Source organism: Vulpes lagopus, chromosome 22, assembly GCF_018345385.1.
Source record: "Vulpes lagopus strain Blue_001 chromosome 22, ASM1834538v1, whole genome shotgun sequence".
In the NCBI taxonomy this organism is placed as follows: Eukaryota; Metazoa; Chordata; class Mammalia; order Carnivora; family Canidae; genus Vulpes; species Vulpes lagopus.
Window position 1 is genome coordinate 9,889,174 of NC_054845.1, and position 20,525 is coordinate 9,909,698.

At 41.2% G+C, this 20,525-nt stretch overlaps 1 protein-coding gene across 2 annotated transcripts in view; it reads left to right on the top strand.

Annotated features, from left to right (window-relative positions):
- LOC121480502 (aldehyde oxidase 4-like) overlaps positions 1 to 20,525 on the top strand; it is a 63,500-nt gene that overhangs the window by 38,152 nt on the left and 4,823 nt on the right. For both annotated transcript variants that reach the window (XM_041737048.1, XM_041737047.1), the window contains exons 21-32: positions 3,036 to 3,160; positions 5,130 to 5,263; positions 6,633 to 6,720; positions 7,018 to 7,104; positions 7,288 to 7,479; positions 8,841 to 9,068; positions 11,807 to 11,902; positions 13,573 to 13,701; positions 17,704 to 17,778; positions 18,760 to 18,812; positions 19,275 to 19,389; positions 19,575 to 19,640. In XM_041737048.1, the coding sequence (XP_041592982.1) occupies positions 3,036 to 3,160; positions 5,130 to 5,263; positions 6,633 to 6,720; positions 7,018 to 7,104; positions 7,288 to 7,479; positions 8,841 to 9,068; positions 11,807 to 11,902; positions 13,573 to 13,701; positions 17,704 to 17,778; positions 18,760 to 18,812; positions 19,275 to 19,389; positions 19,575 to 19,640 (1,388 nt within the window). The remainder of the gene's footprint in view (positions 1 to 3,035; positions 3,161 to 5,129; positions 5,264 to 6,632; positions 6,721 to 7,017; positions 7,105 to 7,287; positions 7,480 to 8,840; positions 9,069 to 11,806; positions 11,903 to 13,572; positions 13,702 to 17,703; positions 17,779 to 18,759; positions 18,813 to 19,274; positions 19,390 to 19,574; positions 19,641 to 20,525) is intronic.

The window sequence follows — 20,525 nt, forward strand, 5'->3', positions numbered from 1 at the left end:
TGGACTATTTAGCTATTTTCAACTTGGCGATATTATGAATAAAGTTTCTATAATATCATACATATCTTTTGGTGAACATAAGCACTCATTTCCAATGAAATATACACAGAAGTAGCATTGCTAAATAACAGTGCTTTTACGTATTTACTTTTAGAAGTTAATGCCAAACCTTAAAAAAAGAGTTGTGTTCCAGGTATATTCCCATTAGCAATTATGAGAGTTCCATTATTCGGTTATTGTCAATCTTCTTAATTTTATCTAATCTGGTGGAGTAGTGTCTTATCATGGCCTCCATTGAATTTCTTTGATGACTAATGATATTGAACCCTTTTCAGATGTGTATTGGCCATTTTTAGATCCTCTTTTGTGAGATATATGTTCAAGTTTTTTGCCTGTTTTTTAAACTAATTAAAAGTAATAATTATAACTGATATTATAGTTACATTATATTGCTATAATTAATTTTAATATAATTAATAATATAATAATTACTTGATTTACTTACAAATCTATAGAAGGTTTCTTTGTTTTTGGTGTAAGCTCTTTGCTAGTTATAAGTATTGCACATATCTTCTTCCAGTCTGTGGACTGTGTGCTCACTGTCCTCATTACTCTTGTTCATGAACAAAAGTTCTTGATTTTAATAAAGAATGATTTCTTAGTCTTTTCTTTATGGTGCCCAGTGTTCTTGAGCCCATGAAGAAATCCTTGCCTATCCAAAGTTCATGAAACTATTTTTCTATGTTTACTCCTAGAAGCTGATAACATTTTTTAGCCTTGACATTGAAGCCTATGATCCATCTCAAGTTAATTTTTCTGTCTGGCATGACACAGGGTCAAGGTTCAGTTTTTTTCAAATGGATATCCAGTTTACCTGGCACCATCTGTTAAAAACTTATCTATTCCTTTCTTGAATTGCAATGCAGCTTTTGTGGCTTTCCAGGTGTCTACATATGTGTTGTTCTATTTCTGAACTCTTTATTAGATTCCACTCATCTGTTTATTTATCTTTGTAATAGACCACACTGTCTTACTTGCTATAACTCTATTGTAAGTTTTGAAATCTCAGAGTGTAATGTCATTTTGTTAATTCTTTCTCAATACGACCATAGCTATTATAAGCTCTTTGCATTTCCATATGCATTTATCATCAGCTTATCAATTTTCACTAAAAATATCTTGCTGGGATTTTGACTGGAATTGCATTAAAACATTATCAAGTTAGAGACTCAAAATCTTAACAGTGTTAAGTTCTAATCCATGAATAGGATAGAACATGCCTTTTATTTAGGTTTACTCTAATTTCTCTCGATAACTGTAGTTTCCACTATGGAGATCTTGCACATTCTTCTTAATATTTATGCCTAGTATTTGGTGTTTTATGATGCTGTTTTAAATGATATTTTTATTTCATTTTCTACTAGTTTGTGTCTAGTATATAAAAACAAAACACAATTAGCTTTTATATGTTGATCTTTACTTAAGAACTTTACTCAATTCACTTACTATTTTAAAAGTCTTGCATTTTCTGTATATACAATTATATATGACATATATTTTTATATACATATATATGACATATATATTTATTTATCTTTTCCAATCTTGATACTATAATTTATTTGTTGGTTTATTTGTTTGTTTGTCTGCTTTGACTTACTGAACTGGCAAAAACCTAGTTAGTATGATTTTTTTTTTAAATACAAATACCAAGATCCCATCCTAGACCAGTGAAATCAGAACTTTGGAGTACAGGATGAGAGCATCAGTATTTATCTAAAAGCTCCCAGATGATCTTAAGGTATACCCAGGATTGAGAAGTACAGCTCTTTACTAAGAAAATTACGTCCAGTCTAGGGTAAGAGAAATTAGTAATTTTCACAGAATCTATCACCCTCTCCTAAATAGTTGGAATAGAGAGTTTGGTAAGGCTTTTAATCGTTTACTAAAATCTGGAAGACTGTTTCTTTTTTTTTTTCCTTTTCTTTTTTCTTTTTCTTTTTCTTTTTTTTTTTTTTTTTTTTTTTTTTTGGACCTTTTTTCATGACTCACATTTTGTTGTCCCAAGAACTCTTTTGACTCCTGGCAAAAATAACTCCTCACTTATTTTAGCAGCACAGGAATCTTTTGGCTAATTCTTGTGGTTGTTATTCTTAATTGAATTATAGTTTTGGTTTTTTTCAGATTTATTTATTTATTTATTTATGATAGACATAGAGAGAGAGAGAGAGGCAGAGACACAGGCAGAGGGAGAAGCAGGCTCCATGCTGGGAGCCCGACATGGGAATCGATCCCGGGACTCCAGGATCACGCCCTGGGCCAGAGGCAGGCACTAAACCGCTGAGCCACCCAGGGATCCCCTTAATTGAATTATAGTTGACATACATTGCCTAGTTTTAAATGCTTCAGTATTTTATTTCATTTTAAAGTAAAAATGCCTTCCAAATATTGAAACTAGGGCCAAATGCCTCTTCTGGTATAACCTACAAAATGATAAGGGTGTACTGAGCAAGCCAAAAATCTCAGCTAAACCATCAGAAGCAAGCTGGTTTTAGGGAAAGAAACAACTTCAGATCGGCCATTTTAAACCTTGTGTCCTTTTACAAACTGCTTACCTTCTATGACTCAACAATCCTAATGTCACCAGATTGAGGGACATATTGTCATTATCTCCCTCCTCCCTTTTACAGAGGAGGAAATGAGGGTTTAATAACTTGGCCAAATTCACCAAAGAAATGATAGCACCTGGATGTATGGCCAGGTTAGTCTGTATCCTCAAGTCCAGCACATCATAGAACTCACCACCCCACGTGAGAGATAAGGAAACTGAAGCCAACAGAGGAAGTGAATGACCCAGTGTCATACAGCTGGTGGTGTACAACACGTTTTAATTAGAAAAAAAATGGTTTAATCAAATGATATGAAGCCCAGCTCTCCATAAGCTAAAGCAATTCTCTCCTCATAAACCAAATACCAGTGAGTCTCCTCAATTTGAGATTTTCAAATAAGCATTGTCCTGTATGTATGCCTTTCAGGTGAGGCTCACGTAGAAGGGCAGGAACATTTTTACATGGAAACACAAACTATCCTGGCTATCCCAAAAGAAGAAGATAAAGAAATGGTATTGTACGTTGGGACACAGTTTCCAAGCCATGTGCAGGTAACCGGATATTTTTGAAAATTGAGACTCCAGATGATGGCGTGCTATGAGGCACTACAATCAGGCACTCTGCTCTAGGGGACCTTGGATTCCTTCCACTCCTATGAGTGAAATTCTCTGTATACTTGACATAAGCTACAGTCCAGAATAAAGAAAACAGGGCAAATATTTCCCTAAAAGGGCAGACTTTTCAGAGAGATGAAAATTTTGCTAAGTTCCAAAATATAGGACGAGATTTACTTTACCCTTATAACAATTGATAGTGTAAAACCTAATCTCAGGGAGGCCAAAGCCTTAGTATTATATTTAAATTTCCCTTTGTGTTTCATTCGTGTTGCTTCTCTGTCTTAATGTTTGCATGTATTGGTGATGCACCTGTAAAGCAATTGCATTTCCAATGCTGTAGCAGGTGATTTCCAGTCCTATTCCAGTGGTTGAGATATAAGGCATTGCTTCACTCAGGCAAGTAAAGGAAATCCTCAGACATTCCCCTCTTCTGAGATGTGGAGATGTTGGTTCTAGAATAGTGACTGGCACAGGGGGGTACTTAACCTGCTCTACTGGGAGGAGGAGTAATGACAAGCATTACTGAGGGGAAAAGCTGAGGTCTTCCTGGTAGAGCAGAGTGAGTTGGTACCTTGGGGTTGTGAAGGGGTGTATAGGCTCAGAGGGAGGAGGAAGCTGCTGTTCCAGGCAAAATGAAAACCTGAGGGGACTGATGTTGAGCTGGGATGTGGCTGTGGCCTCCATGGTTGCAAGTTTTGAAATGGACAGCAGAGGAGTGAGGAGTTACGGTTTTGCCCCTAAAAAGCTATGTGATCTCTCACAAGTTGCCAGGCACCAGTATCTTTTTCTATAAATTGAGGAAGGTGATAAAGATCACCTCTGAGATCTCTTTTGATAAAGAGTATGTAGTTCTGGGCTCCAAGTGGATAAGGTGTATGTCCCAGGTCACCACCGCTGTCTACCACCCACACCTTCTAAGGTACCACTAGTTAATTTCATGAGGCATTTCTGGGGTAGCTAGTATACAGGGTGCTCACAGGCCACAGCCCAGAACCTGGGGCAGGATCAAAAGCAGGCTCAATAAAGGATTTGAATAGATAAAGAAGGTCTATGAATGACTAATAAGCACATGAAATGGTGCTCACGGCATTGTTACTAGGGAAATGCACATCAAGACCACAATGAGATAGCGCTCCACACCCACTAGAATGGCTGTAATCAAAAGACAGTAATAAGCGTTGATGAGGATATAGAGAAATTGAAACCTTCATATATTGCTGGTGGGCACAAATGGCACATCCATTTTTCCACAGCTTGGAAAATAGCATAGCAGTTTCTAAGGGTGTTAAATATAGTGACTACATAATAACCCAACAGTTCCATGTCTAGGTATCTAGCTGAGAGAATTGAAGTCATCTGCCCACACGAGAATTTATACTCGAGTGTTCATAGCAACACTGTTTAAAATAGCCAGAAGTGGAAACAATCCAAATGCCCATCGATTGATGAACGGGTAAACAAAATATGGTATCTCTGTACAAGGGAATATTATTCAGCTATAAAAAAAGGAATGGAGTACTGTTCCATGGACAACATGCATTCAACAACCTTGCAAACATTATGCCAAGTGACAGAGCCAGTTGCAAAAGACCACGTATTATATGATTACGTTTATATGAAATGTTCCAAACAGGTAAATCTATGGAGACAAAAAGTAGATCAATAGTTACCTAGTGTTGGGGGCTGGAGGGAGATAAGGAGTGACTGCTCAGTAGATCCAGAGTTTCTGTGGGGATGCTTAAAATGTTCTAAAATTAGATTATGGTGATGGGTGTACAACTCTGTAAATGTTCTAAGTATTTGTTGAATTCGGTTTCTTCAGCGAGGCGGAGGGGAAGTACATAGCTGAGGAAGTAAACTATTAAATTGCACTTATATGGCTTCGGGGACTTATCTCTTGCAGGAATTTGTGGCTGCAACATTAAACATCCCAAGGAGTCGAATCGCCTGCCACATGAAAAGAACTGGAGGAGGGTTTGGGGGAAAAGTAACCAAGCCCGCTGTGCTAGGAGCTGTCGGTGCCGTGGCCGCCAATAAGTAAGAGTCACTGTAGCAGCTGTTAATGTCAGCTGTCCTGGCAATGTAGATTACCACCGTGTCCTAGTCCTGCAGCCCCGCTTTGGTCCCACTAGTCCTAGCCTTTCATCTCCAAAGGGTGTGGTTGGCATGTAGGCAAAGGAACACTGGACCTGAGCCATAGGATCTGCTCTTAAACTACCACTCACTCACAAGGTCACCTTGACAGGCCCCCTCAGTTTCCTCACAGATAAACTGGTGATAATAATATCCACCTGTCTCATGAGAGTATTACATAATAGATGTAATCACTATATGTTTTGACTCAGATGTAGCCATGTATTACTTTTTCATTTACTTTAACTCTTTAAAATGTTTATGTTTTAAATTGTCAAAATAAATCAAGCTGAGATCGCCTGAGCGGAGGGAGGGTCAAAAGCGTAACCTTACAAGGGACATGTTTTGTCATGAAATAGAGTCTCCTGCTCTTGGGAATGTTCACTCAGCCTCTGCATCATCCACATGGAATAACCAGACACAGGAATAGCCATGACTTTTGTGAACCTTACTCACTAAATATTCAAGACAAACTTAACTTATCCTGGGCTACCGCTGCAAAGAGAAAGTGAATACCTCAACTCATTGGCACTTTCCAACAATAGAAAAGGCTGTCTGATAAGTACAGGTGTACAGGTACTAGGAACATCCCTTCAGAAGTCAGAGGAGCCCTCAATGGGCATTTTATGAACAGGGAGCCTGAATGCAAAGGAGGCTGATCAGGCTCAGCAGAGCATTGGTTCTCAACCTTTCCAGCCTCTACATCCCCCATGGCAATTATTTTAATGCCCCTTTTAATATCCCAAAGTAAAGTTCATAATAATATAACCTACTTATACACATAGTTGCAAAATAATCATATAATCCCTTAGGGCTATATAAAAAAATTAAAGGAAAGTAACTTATAACCAAATAATATAGCATTTTGATATATAAATCTCAGATATGACTAAACCAGGATAATAATAGTAATTGTGCTTTTTTTAATTTTAGTGTTCCCACAAACTTCTTTTTTTTTTTAAGATTTTATTTATCTATTCATGAGAGACACAGGGAGAGAGGAAGAGACATAGGCAGAGGGAGAAGCAGGCTCCACGCAGGAAGCCTGATTGTGGGATTCGATCCCAGGACCCCAGGATCACGACCTGAACTGAAGGCAGACACAACTGAGCCACCCAGGTGTCCTGTCCCCATAGACTTCTGAAAAGTTTAAAGCATGTGACTATCCCCATTGCCAACCTCTAAGCCTGATTATCTCAAGCCCCCCCTCCCCATCTCTTTGTTTCTACAATTTATGAAGCATCCAGCATATTAACAGAGTCATTTCCTATAGGACTGGCCGCCCAATCCGGTTTATTCTGGAGCGTGGTGATGACATGCTGATAACTGGTGGCCGCCACCCACTCCTTGGAAAATACAAAGTGAGTGAGATAAAAAATTTTAGGAAACTGCCTAAAACATTGTTCATTGATACCCAACCAACAGTGAGAACAATTACTAAATTCCATACCATTTGAAAGGAATATTTGGATGCTGCCTATAACTGATCAGAACTTACTGTTGAGATCCTAGTCAACTTGGGCATCAGCCTCAATGAGATGGCATCAGCCTCTGGAGACTGTCACATCAAACATGGTTTGATGACAACTGTGATCACATGTGTGTGTATACTAACATGGTTGTATTGAGAAGGTTGTTTTACTTATATCACTTTGCAGATTGGATTCATGAACAATGGTGTGATCAAAGCTGCTGATGTTGAATATTATATCAATAGTGGATGTACTCCTGATGAGTCTGAGTCGGTAAGAAATATGCCTTTCCCGTAGGCTACCAGTTGAGCTGTATTGCCACACTATCTTTGCATGAATATTTGTCATGCAAAGTAAATAAATTCTGTGAAGGGTTCTACTTAGAGATAAAATTTGGTTAAGTGATTTTGAATATTTGATAGATGTGAAGTTTTGTTTTGTTTTGCTTTAATTCAGGTGATAGACTTCGTGGTGTTGAAATCTGAAAATGCATATCATATTCCTAATTTCCGGTGCCGGGGTAGAGCTTGCAAAACAAATTTGCCATCCAACACGGCCTTCCGCGGATTTGGCTTCCCTCAGGCTACAGTGGTAGTGGAAGCTTACATAACTGCTGTGGCATCTCAGTGTAATTTACCCCCTGAAGAGGTAAGAAGTCAAAACCCCCTAACAAAATTTTGACATCGTTGTTTCAAATATATCTTGAGTACCTACATAGAGCATTTTATCAGCTTCTAATTAGATTCAAAGAAATAAAGTACACCATCTGTGTATCAGTTAGCTTTTGATACATAATAAGTCAAGCACAAAATTTAATGGACTAAAATAACAGGAAGTATTTCTTCTAGGTCTGAGGGTCAGCTGGGTAGCTCTTCTGGTCTGAGCCAGTTCAACTGGAATTTATGGTCTAAAACAGTTTCATTTATGTGTCTGGTGGTCACCGGGCTGATGGGTCTAGGGGACATCTCAGCTGGGAAGGGTCATTTCCACTGCAGAGTCTCGTCCTGCAGTAGACTAGCCCAGATTAGCTCTCAGGGTGGTGGTCACAGAGTTCCTAAGAGTGGCGGGAATGTGGCAAGCCTTTTTCAAGTGTCTGCCATTATTAATATGTATTGTCCCATGAGCCATAGCAGGTCATATGGCCAATCCCAGAGTCAGGGTGAAGCCACCTAAGGACATGAACACAGAGAGTGGAATGATTGCCATTTGTGCAAACATTCTTCCACAGTTCAAGATTTTGAGGGACTAATTTGAATAGTTAAGAATAAGGAAACATTGTGTAGGAGTAAAACAATTTTGAGTGGGGAGAATTTTGTATCACCACTAACAAAACTTGTGACAAGGCTCATAATAGATGGTACCTGTTAGGGACACTTGGGTGACTCAGCAGTTGAGTGAGTGTCTGCCTCTGGCTCACGGGATCCAGAATCAAGTCCTGCATCAGGCTCCCTGCATGGAGCCTGCTTCTCCCTCTGCCTATGTCTCTGCCTCACTCTCTCTCTCTGTCTCTCATGAATAAATAAATAACTCTTTAAAAAAAAAAAAAAGATGGTACCTGCTATTTCTCAGGGTTCTGGTGAAGTTAACTGAGATAATACATATTCAACTACAGCTTGGAGCATATGAAGTATTCACCAGTAGTTTCTATTGTTATTATGATTATTGTTGTTATTGTGATGTTTATATATGTACACTTGCACTTGCATATTTTTTTTTAAAGATTTAATTTATTTACTCATGAGAGACACACAGAGAGAGGCAGAGGCACAAGCAGACTCCACGCAGGGAACCCGACGTAGGACTCGATCCCGGGTCTCCAGGATCACGCCCTGGGCTGAAGGCAGCGCTCAACTGCTGAGCCACCCGGGCTGCCTGCACTTGCATGTTTACAGCCACTTAAATAGTTTCCTCTTTAGAAGGACTTTCTTCATATCAGGTGTATGACAAAAACCTATGCTCCACTAATGGAATAAGTATGTATCCCTAAAATCCATATTATTGTCTTTCAGGTTAAAGAAATAAACATGTATAAGAGAATCAGCAAAACAGCCTACAAGCAGACATTTAATCCGGAGCCCTTGCGAAAATGCTGGAAAGAATGTCTGGAAAAATCTTCATTCTATGCTAGGAAACTGGCTGCGGAGGAATTTAACAAAAAGAACTACTGGAAGAAGAGGGGCCTTGCCGTGGTCCCCATGAAATTTACTATTGGGTTCCCCGTGGCCTACTACAATCAGGTGAGGTTGAGAGAGGTGTCTGTCTTCTCGCCAGAAGCCCTTTCCCACACAACCGGCTGTCTGAAAACGGCAATCATGTGCAACCAGGGATGGCCTGCTGTGGGGAGAAAGAAGAAACCCAGACATATTCCTATAGCAGGAAACAAAGCAGGTTTAGGCAAGTGCTGGGGACCCCAGGTCTTAGAGCAGATCTGGAACCAGGGGCTCAGAAAGCAGTCGACAGACGAAGTCCAGCAGCTCCAGGGGTCTGACCTTGGGCAGGGCCCCAGGCATGAGCATTGAGGTATGGGGTCTAACTTCAAATCCATCAGAGAATTGGGAGAAATAAGGGGATCTCTTTCTCTTTCCTGAATTCTTAGTGGCAGCAGTGGGGTCGTTTGAAGACAGAACTTTCAAAAACACCTGAGAACAGACAGCTCCCCCATGCACGCAGGACCTCGGAGTTACTATGTGAAAGCTCGGTGGCTGCTGTGCCTTCTTTTCGGTTTCACCTTTACCAGGGTTTCATGGGGCTCTGCTTCTGATTCTTATTTTTTTGCTTCTATCCCCATCAACCTCTGAAATGTCCCCTTAACGAACCCATGCCAAGAAAGGAATAGAGGCCCCCTTCGTGGTATGAATGTCTCTCACCAAATTATCTTCCATACACCCCCTTCCCTGGAGTCCACTAACAAGGCCGAGGCGGAATGAGAGGGAGAGAAGGGAAGGCCAGAAGCGCTGCACTGCTTGGGGCAGGTGTTGTGTTTCCCTGGCGGGGAGGGGGCTTCTCAAGCTAGAATAACCTGCAGACCCCCTATAAAGGAAAAACAAAATTTGTGGACTCAGTGATCACTTAAATTCTTTATTTTGATGTCATTTAACTGTGAATAACCTCAAAACAAGGAATAAGCTTCTTATAGTTCCTATGCCTATATCAAATACAAACAAAATTGGAAATCAAATAAAAATAGTATTATAAATGCCAGTAAGAAAATAGTAACATTAACTTAATGTAGTAGATGACATTGCTCCTTTATTTTTTTTTAAGATTTTATTTATTTATTCATAAGAGACACAGAGAGAAAGAGAGAGAGAGGCAGAGAGACAGGCAGGCTCCATGCAGGGAGCCCAACATGGGTCTCGATCCTGTGACTCCAGGATCACGCCCTGGGCCGAAGGCAGGCGCTAAACCGCTGAGCCACCCGGGCTGCCCATATATTGCTTCTTTAAAACTAAATCCTCGCTCACAAGATGAATGTAGTTTTGGCTGCTGCTGCTGCTTAAGACATTTTGAAATCTTTATCCTAAACATCTACCTAGGTTGTGATGACTCACTGTCCCATCTCTTGTGTCTAATATGCCCCATTAATTAAAGTAGTCCTCCTTGGTGGTTGTACAATCATCAACATAAAATCTAACAGGCTCTGAAAGCACATGACAATACTCACTGTTACGTGATTATCCATTAGTCTCATTACATTATCACAGGGTGAGGCCCCTGGGTGGCTCAGTGATTGACTGTCTGCCTTCGACTCAGGGCGTGATGCCGGGGTCCTGGGATCGAGTCCTGCATCAGGCTCCCCATGGGGAGCCTGCTTCTCCCTCTGCCTATGTCTCTGCCTCTCTGTGTCCCTCATGAATAAATAAATGAAATCTTTAAAAAAATAAAAGATTATCATAAGGTGAAAACACAAAAAGTTCTTGCAGAGAACTTGACCGGCCTGAGAACACATTCTGAGACTCAGGAAATGGCATGGCAAGCTGAGTTGATTTTTCAGTGGTTGGTAGCAGGGGCACAGGCATCAACACAGGGGTAGAGGCCCCCAGGGGGCCCAGGCACCAGCGTGAGAGAGGAAGTGCTGTCAAGAAAAATTCCAGCAACTGGTTCACATAACGTAGCCCAGCCTCCTCTCTCCTATGGCCTGGTCCCTGGAGCCATTTGCACCGGCTGCGGATCCTCTCCCTGAAACAGCTGGCCCCAAAGAATAGAACGGCAATTGGTCCAAGGGAAGCAGCCTGGCACGGGTGTAGAGGACACGGGGCTCAAGTGAGGAGTTGTGGGTTCCGGTCCAGGCTCTATCCCAAACTAGGCACCTGGCTTTGGCGACTCTCCTCCTCCCTGGGCTCCTATTCCCCCCTCTGCAAAGTGAAGACTTTGGACTAAATCTGTGGATCCCAAACATGGCCAATCATCAAAATCACCTGGGAGCTTAAAAAACTGAATGCTTAGGCTCCACCCCCAACCTTCTCCTGAGTTGGAATTTCCAAAATGAGACCCATACTTCTTCCCATACTGAGATCCTGAAGGTCAGCAGCATTTGGAAACCATGAAAACATCTTAAGTTTCTTCCAGCATCTCTGGCATCCAAGGCAGTTTGTGCCTGGAAATTTACCCATACAGGTTCTATTTGCTGTAAAATTAATTTTCATGTCCTGGGAGAGACGAATAATAAACTATTATACAAGCTGGGGCTTTGGAGTGGCCTCAAAGCAATCACACAAGGCCCCCAGTGGGCCGGAGACTGGTAGGAGGGGAGATGAGCCACATTCATACATCGACATTGATGGTTTTCAAGCCTGAGGTTTATTTAACAGGGGTTGTCTGTTGCTACCTGTACTGGCTTTTTTTTTTTTTTTTTAGTATAAACAGTGAGAGAGATTGGCTCAATAGAGCAAAATGTTCATCTAGCAACCTCGGCTAAACTCTCAGCAACATTTGGCCTCATCAGTTTCCAAACCGGTGTGATTATTTCCCTCAGGCGGCCGCTCTAGTCCACATCTACCTCGATGGCTCTGTCCTGGTGACTCATGGAGGCTGTGAAATGGGACAAGGCCTTCACACCAAAATGATTCAGGTGAGTTAAGTGCCTGTCATCTCCGCTGTAGCAAAGTATAGCACCTTACAATCAGCTTAGCAGCTTTTTCCCATTGAGCAGGAGACATGTCATCATGCTAAGCGCACGGATCAACTGTAAGACTCATCTTGATTTCAGGAGTGCAGACTGTAGGGGGGTGAAGGACGTGGGTGTTAGAATTGATAAAATAGGTGATAATATTCTTCCTGAAAAAAAGAACCAGGTCGTCTGAAAAATGGGATTCCAGGGATCCCTGGGTGGCGCAGCGGTTTGGCGCCTGCCTTTGGCCCAGGGTGCGATCCTGGAGACCTGGGATCGAATCCCACATCAGGCTCCCAGTGCATGGAGCCTGCTTCTCCCTCTGCCTGTGTCTCTGCCTCTCTCTCTCTCTCTCTGTGACTATCATAAATAAATAAAAATTTAAAAAAAAAAATGAAAAATGGGATTCCAGCTTTCACAGATAAAATACTTTTCAACTTTGTGGCACCTGCTCAAAGCAATCCTATGTTAATTCAGATCTCCGATTAGAAATGGATGTGTTTAATAAGATGAGAAATTATGTTCACAGAATTCACAATCCACTTAGGAACTCCACATGACTGGCCATTCTGTGTACTCATTCGAAGAAGTATTTCTAATACTTTTTAAAGAACAAAGGATTATTTGCCATAAGAAATTTTCCTTCTTCTTTTAATATCAAATAAGAATTTGATGAAAATGACACCTGAATCAAAAATATGGAAGCAGGTATTCGTGAGAGAGGGCAGAGGAAGACAAAGCTTCTCTCCCAATGAGAAATACAGAGAAGGTACTTTCTTTGAGAAAATAATATTATTCAATAGAGTGCTTGGAATTAGGAAATTCCAAAAAATCTGTAGGGCCTTCTCTGAACATATCTTGCTTCTTTACAAACAAAATCTTTATGGCTGCAGAATGTTCCACCAAAGAATCATAATCTGCCAAATTGTCTGTAAATCACAAGAAAATGAAGGTAAAACATTAAGACCAGGACCTCAGCCCTGCCTGCATGTGTCATACTAAACTAGATGTCCCAGAGTGACCATACTGCCACATGGTTCTTATGAAACTGGTTTAAAAAAAAAAAAACACAAGAAGATTCTTTGGTTGCTTCAAACTAATAATCTGCATATAAAACCCAAGATGCTGTCTTAAATGTTTGTCCCAGGACCTCAGCCCTGCCTGCATGTGTCATACTAAACTAGATGTCCCAGAGTGACCATACTGCCACATGGTTCTTATGAAACTGGTTTAAAAAAAAAAAAACACAAGAAGATTCTTTGGTTGCTTCAAACTAATAATCTGCATATAAAACCCAAGATGCTGTCTTAAATGTTTGTCCCAGGACCTCAGCCCTGCCTGCATGTGTCATACTAAACTAGATGTCCCAGAGTGACCATACTGCCACATGGTTCTTATGAAACTGGTTTAAAAAAAAAAAAAACACAAGAAGATTCTTTGGTTGCTTCAAACTAATAATCTGCATATAAAACCCAAGATGCTGTCTTAAATGTTTGTCCCAGTAAGACAGTCAAGTTTTATACTCAGTTCAAAAAAAAGAATCAAAAGGTTTTTAATTGGGGGGGGGGGTATGTGGGGAGGTGTGCTTAAAGTCAATGAAATAAATAGTATTTCTCTTCTGCTTATGGCAGGTGGCTAGTCGAGAACTGAACATCCCCCAGTCGTACATACACCTGTCTGAGACAAGCACCGTCACGGTGCCCAACGCTTCCTTCACGGCGGCGTCAATGGGAGCAGACATCAACGGGAAGGCTGTACAGGTGACTTTTCTTTCAGTTCTCACTCAGTGACAATGCTGGAGGACACCTTGTCCCACACCTTCTTTTATGGAAAATGAAACTGAGTCTAGGAGAAGTCAAGTGGCTGGTTGCAGATCATTCAGCTAATTACCTGCCAAGCCAAGACTCCAAGTCCAGCTCTCTGAGGATCCCAGCTGGTGCTCTTTCTGCTGCCCTGAGCTGTTTTCCATCATTAATTTTCTGTTGCATGTGAAACCTGCACCTTCAGCAAACCCGCCCCCCCCCCCGCCCCACCTTGTGTTAGAGTTGAGAATCTCTTCTCACTCTCACCCCAGCACACCAGAGAAATGCAGAGTAATCGCAGCACTAACAGGATATCCTCAATCCAGGAAGGGCTTGACCTGTCTTTTAACCTCTCTAAGGATCAGTTTCCTCTTCTGCAAAACTTCACCCAAATACCACCCATCTCATAGAATCATGTGACTCGCAGAGATCATGCAACAAAGCTGCCACCACCACCCCCTCCCCACCCTACAACCTCCAGAAAACCACTAATTGACCGTTAGTCACCCACAGAGACAAACACCTAGATGAAAAGAGAAAATTTCAACCTTTGAATATACCCATATATCATGTGAACCATGGATTCCCAAAGTATGTTCCTTGGATCAGTGGTCCCATGATGTTCTCAGTGGGGAAAAAAGGATTCTGTAGTCAACAAGTTTGGAAAATGTTGCAGGCTACATCCCATTCATAGAGGCTTATGATGCATATTAGCATCATAAAGGCTCTGACAAGTCCAGCAGTAAAGAAACCTCTTTAACTTTGTTTCACTGTTATTCCCAAGCTTGCTTAATTATGAAAAAATTTTCATTAATAAAACCCCTCTTAAAATCTATGGAATCAGCACCCAAGAAAAACAGTCTGGGAAATTCTAATTTGGTTAAAACAAGTAGGTGACTGAGTCCATTTTTCACCTTTTAACCAGATTCTGGTTGCCTTGCAAGCACAGGTGGCACAGAGACACCTAGTGCATGACTAAGGCATAGTCTTGGGCATTGATAAAGCAGAGACACCTGTGTGTGTGTGTGTGTGTGTGTGTGTATACACACACATACACAATGTTTTTAGAAATATTTTGATATTTTATAATGAAGAATCATCATAATAAAAGTCATAAATTTGTGTGACTTCACACTTTTTTTTTTATTGGAGCTCAATTTGCCAACATATAGCATATCACCCAGTGCTCATCCTGTCAAGTGCCCCCCTCAGTGCCCATCACCCAGTCACCCCCACCCCCTGCCCACCTCCCTTTCCACTATCCCTTGTTCGTTTCCCAGAGTTAGGAGTCTCTCATGTTCTGTCCCCCTCACTGATATTTCCCACTCATTTTCTCTCCTTTCCCCTTTATTCCCTTTCACTATTTTTTATATTCCCCAAATGAATGAGACTATATAATGTTTGTCCTTCTCCGATTGACTTACTTCACTCAGCATAATACCCTCCAGTTCCATCCACGTTGAAGAAAATGGTAGGTATTCATTGTTTCTAATGGCTGAGGAATATTCCATTGTATACATAGACCACAGCTTCTTTATCCATTCATCTTCCAATGGACACTGAGGCTCCTTCCACAGTGTGGCTATTGTGGACATTGCCACTATAAACATCGGGGTGCAGGTGTCCCAGTGTTTCACTGCATCTGTATCTTTGGGGTAAATCCCCAGCAGTGCAATTGCTGGGTCGTAGGGCAGCTCTATTTTTAACTCTTTGAGGAACCTCCACACAGTTTTCCAGAGTGGCTGCACCAGTTCACATTCCTACCAACAGCGCAAGAGGGTTCCCCTTTCTCCACATCCTCTCCGACATTTGTTGTTTCCTGCCTTGTTACTTTTCCCCATTCTCACTGGTGTGAGGTGGGATCTCATTGTGGTTTTGATTTGTATTTCCCTGATGGCCAGTGATACGGAGCATTTCCTCATGTGCTTGTCGGCCATGGCTATGTCTTCCTCTGTGAAATTTCTGTTCATGTCTTTTTCACACTTATTTTATTGATCCCACATTGATTTAACAAACATTTACTGAGGGCCTACCATGTGCTAGGTCCTGTTCTAAGCACTAAGGGTGTAGCAGCAAGTGAAACAGGACAAAGTCCAAAGAGCCTGACCTCATAGAGCTTACATTCAAACAATCAATCAATAAATAAATCAATCCTTGAGCCTGGTCCTAAACACAGCAAGAAAAGAAGCCATATGGGGATTTGGAAGCAGAGCAAGCTAGCTTACTGTTCTTGAGAAGCTGTAGCAGGCCAGGGAGACTGGAGCAGAGAAATCAAAAGAGAACAAGGTAGAAGAGGTAAGAAAGATAGCAGAGGGGTGAGTTTGGGGTATAGTTGTTTACTGTTGAGGCTGGTTAAGGGGGGCTAGTGCATTATTCTCCCACTTTTATATATTTTGAAATTTTCTTCAATGCAAAAAAAAAAAAAAGCTGGATAATTTTGTATGTGGCATTTAGAGCTTCAGTAGAGGGAGGTGATCCAACCAGGGGATATGAGGTGAGAAAGGAGTTCAGGAGGTCACAAAAGAATGAAATTGTTCTCTGCAATATCTCACTCTCTTAAAGGGAAAACTTAGAGGAGCCTGTCAGACTTCTGAGGATAAAGCTATGTGCAGGAGTATGAGGTTAGGACACAGTTAGGAGAACACCCAATATCTGGGCAGGTAGGAACTGTGTGACTTAGGTTTGCCTTGGATGTGGCCCTCTTTCAGAAGGCTCCCATTTGTAATAAGGTGAGTGACTGGATGCTGAATGGACCAGCAAAGAGATTTATGAAAACAAGGATCAACAGCCAACTCTTGACTTTTCTCAGGTCATGATCTCAGAGTCCTGGGATGGAGCCCCGTGTCCGGCTCCACACTCAGTATGGAGTCTGCTTGAGGATTCTCTCTCTCTCCCTCTCCCCCTCCCCCTGCTCGTTCTCTGTCTTTCTCTAAAATCAATAAGTAATTTTTAAAAAAAGAAAGAAAGAAAACAAGGATCTCCCTAACACATGAGAAGGCAAAAACCATTTCCCCAAGAAGGGATGACAGAAAAGAAGGAACAGAAACTAAGAGGGAACATGAGAAGTGATCTGAGGCTGAGATGAATAAGTGAGAGCAGACAGCAACAGATTCATGTTTGAATTGAGGGCGGAAGCCACATTGGGGCCCACTGATACCAGGGGTCAGCAGGTGTCATTTCAAGGGTTCAAGATTTCACCTCAGTCCTTCTTATTTTCATCTCACCCATAATGTTTTAAAAAAATTTTAAAGCACATTTCACGTCATCAGAATGACTACTTTATAAGTAGCGTATTTCCCCTTTGCCCACATTTGGGACCAAGAAGTATACTTTGTGTCCAGGCAACAAGAGAAGGGAGGAGATGGACTTCATGGGTAAACGATGTTTTTTCTTGCCCAGTGAAGAGCTGATGATAGCGAGGTATAAAGTACAGATGAAAATCTGGTGGCAATTTACATGAGAAGAATGGAGAGAAAACTGACCCATCGCCCAGCACACAGCAGGCACCGTGACCCCCACCGTGTGTGGGCGCAGCCACGATGTCCACATTCCAAGCAAGAATCTACCTTCATAGAAACAGCGTCATCAACCAACTAAATTAATGTTGTTATTTTGATTTTTATCGGTATATAGATTGGTCTGTATGCCTCGTCATTTTATTTCTGCTTTGGAGGTACAAAAGAGCTTTAACTCTAGGAGACTCAGCCTAGTTTTATGTTAGCATATATTAAAACAACATTGTAATAAAGATAATGAATGTCAACACCACAGTACCCACAAGAATATTTGCTTCCTTCCACGGGGTTCCCTACATTACTCAACTTTAAGAAACCCTGTCTAGAGAACTAGCCAGCAGGTTCACAAAACTGACAGATTCCACTTGAATTGATGTAAATATTTAACATTTTGTTATTTCCTGTGCCTCTTCTTTCCGATGTCATTTCAAATATTTATTTTTAGAATGCCTGCCGAATTCTCATGGCCCGTCTTCAGCCAGTCATCAGGAAAAACCCTAAAGGAAAATGGGAGGACTGGGTGAGTGTTCTTTTTATTACCCCTGCCAGGGAAAGACACACACACACATCCAGATGGGTGACGGCCCTAAGTGCATGGGCTGATTGCTGGTGCCCATTCAAGAAACAAAGCATTTAACATTTGCTTCTACTTTTCCAAAAGAACAAAAGCTCTGTCTAGATTCATTGAAACAACTTTATTTCAGAGCCTGATTTCTCACAGAGCATGATAACAGCATGGGCTCTACAGGAAGACACACCTCAGGGTGGCTGTCCCTGCTCTGTCCACTACTAGCTCTGGGAGACAACGTTCACCCTCAGTGCCTCAGGACCTTGGTTTTCTCACCAGAGCAAAAGAGATAATAGCTATCCTACTATCAAAGGATTACTCCATTTTTAATAACAATAATAATTACTATTAATTATAAAATTATTCTATTTTTAAGTTTTAAATATCATTTATAATTATTCATTAAAAAATAAATATTTTAATAACAAATTATTTAATAACAATAACGTTAGTATTATTATTCCTAGCCCTACCTAGGTTGCTCCAGTAGGGAAGCTGCCATAATATCCTCAGACAGCCAGTCAAATTATTTGGGTGAAAAGCAGAGTAAAACTATATACATAGATATAGATATACACATACACATGTAAAGGTATGTGTGTATATATATATATATACATATCTGTGTAGATACTTACATACAAAAGTATATGAATATGGTCTAGCCCCCTCAATTTAAAAAGTCAAAAAGGATTCAAAAGTAATAAACTTTACACTGTGCAAACCCAAAAAATAGAGGGCCTCAGAGTATAGCTAGCAGCTGCCCCTACACATCTTTCTTAAAAAGCATGACCTGTGGCTTGTACAAGGCATAAGTCTTGACCGAGGTGAATGCGAGTGGAAAGCTTGCTCCATACAAGAGGAGGAAGGTATTAGCATTTCTCATTACTTTCCCTAAATTTATATTTCTTTGTAACCAATCATCTCTTCCAGATTGCAAAAGCCTTCGAACAATGCATCAGTCTCTCAACTACTGGATATTTCAAGTAAATGACGTATTTACTTTGGTTTAGCTTACACCTGGGCAGAGATGGTGTGCACTCATCAATGTGGACAGATGCCTGGAGAGCATGGGAGCGCTGCTCTGCCCCCACTACTAGCCCTCAGCCATGGGTCAGGCCTGGGAGACCTAGGGACTCCTTGGGGGCCACAGCTGTTTATGGCCAACAGACCAGGAGGGACACCATAGCTATTACACACACTGACCTGTTCCAGTAACTGCCTGCTAGAGTGTAGGGGTCAGAAACCAGTGGGCCTTCCCCCGTGTCTGTGGTGGGACTCTTAACAACTCTGATCACATGCCCCCCACCCCTTGCTGAAGAAGAGGAGGGAGGCCTTCAGCCATGGGGTGGGTGCTCTGTTCACCTCCAGGCCCCACAGTACAGCAGGCGATGAGACCCCTAGTGGGGAAAGGGCCTTTGCTGTTCACTGCTGATTTCTCTTCTCAGAGGCTACCTGACAAATATGGACTGGGAGAAGGAGAAAGGTGAACCCTATCCATATTTTGTTTATGGAGCATCCTGTTCTGAGGTTGAAGTCGACTGTCTGACTGGGGCTCATAAGGTAAAGAGTAATATTTGTGTTCACCATCTACATGGTGTAAACAAAAACATTGACATGTTTTCTGTGCTGTACATAATAATCAACTTGATCCTCCAGGTGGAAGAACCAGGGACAGATATATAATTTTAATAAAGATCTATTTTAAATAAATAATATTTTCCACTCTATATTCTCTCTTGGAACAGCTTCTTCGGACTGACATCTACATGGATGCTGCTTTCAGCATAAACCCAGCCCTGGACATTGGACAGGTACGTGATACCAGGACCAACCTATGACCACAGGAACTTTTGGTCAGTTCCATTCAGAAACATTGTTTATACCTGGTGCAAGTACTCTGTAATACATATTATATATTTTAACGCACACACACAAATAGATAAAACATTAGAAGAAAACTCAAGAAAAAGTTAATGTCCATTGCCTTTGTATGGCAGAAATATGTGTGACTTATCCTGCTTATAATTCTCCATGCCTTCAGTTTTTCTTCATAAACATTAATATGTTCATAATTAGGAAACACTATAGAAACATAATAAAGTTGTATTAGTATTAAATTTAAACAGACTGCAATTTAGGGAATTAGAAAAACTTAAACACAATTTTTTGTCTCCTGCTGAATTTAACTCTGATTTTGATCTCACAAATAATGAAATTAATGCACCCAAAATCCTCTTAAACCTCCAGGTAAAACCTTTCCAGCTGCTGGTGTAGCTTTGCTTTTTTCTAGCCTTGTTATTGAAGGGGGAGCCAATGGGCTAGCCACATCAGCCCACCCCAATCCTACCGTGCAGCCCCCAGGTGAGGCAAGGCAGCTGGTCCACAGTGCACACCTGAGTAGCATGCTGGAGCAGGTGAGCAGTTTGGCATCACCCCTGATAGATACGTGGTGCTTTCATCTGCCCACAGCTTCCCAGCATCCTAAGCCCTAAAAGACTAGTTTACCTGGATTGACCTTTGGGCTTTATAAGGCACAATTTTATTGATCCCGCTGTGCTTTTCAAAATGTGGTCTTCAGACTATGCGACTGAAGTACTTGTGTTTATTGAAAACATAGATTCCTGTGCCCAAGAATGAAGGCCAAGCTTAGACTTGTTCCATCTTTGCTGAGTCAGAACTGGAACATTTAGCCTGCA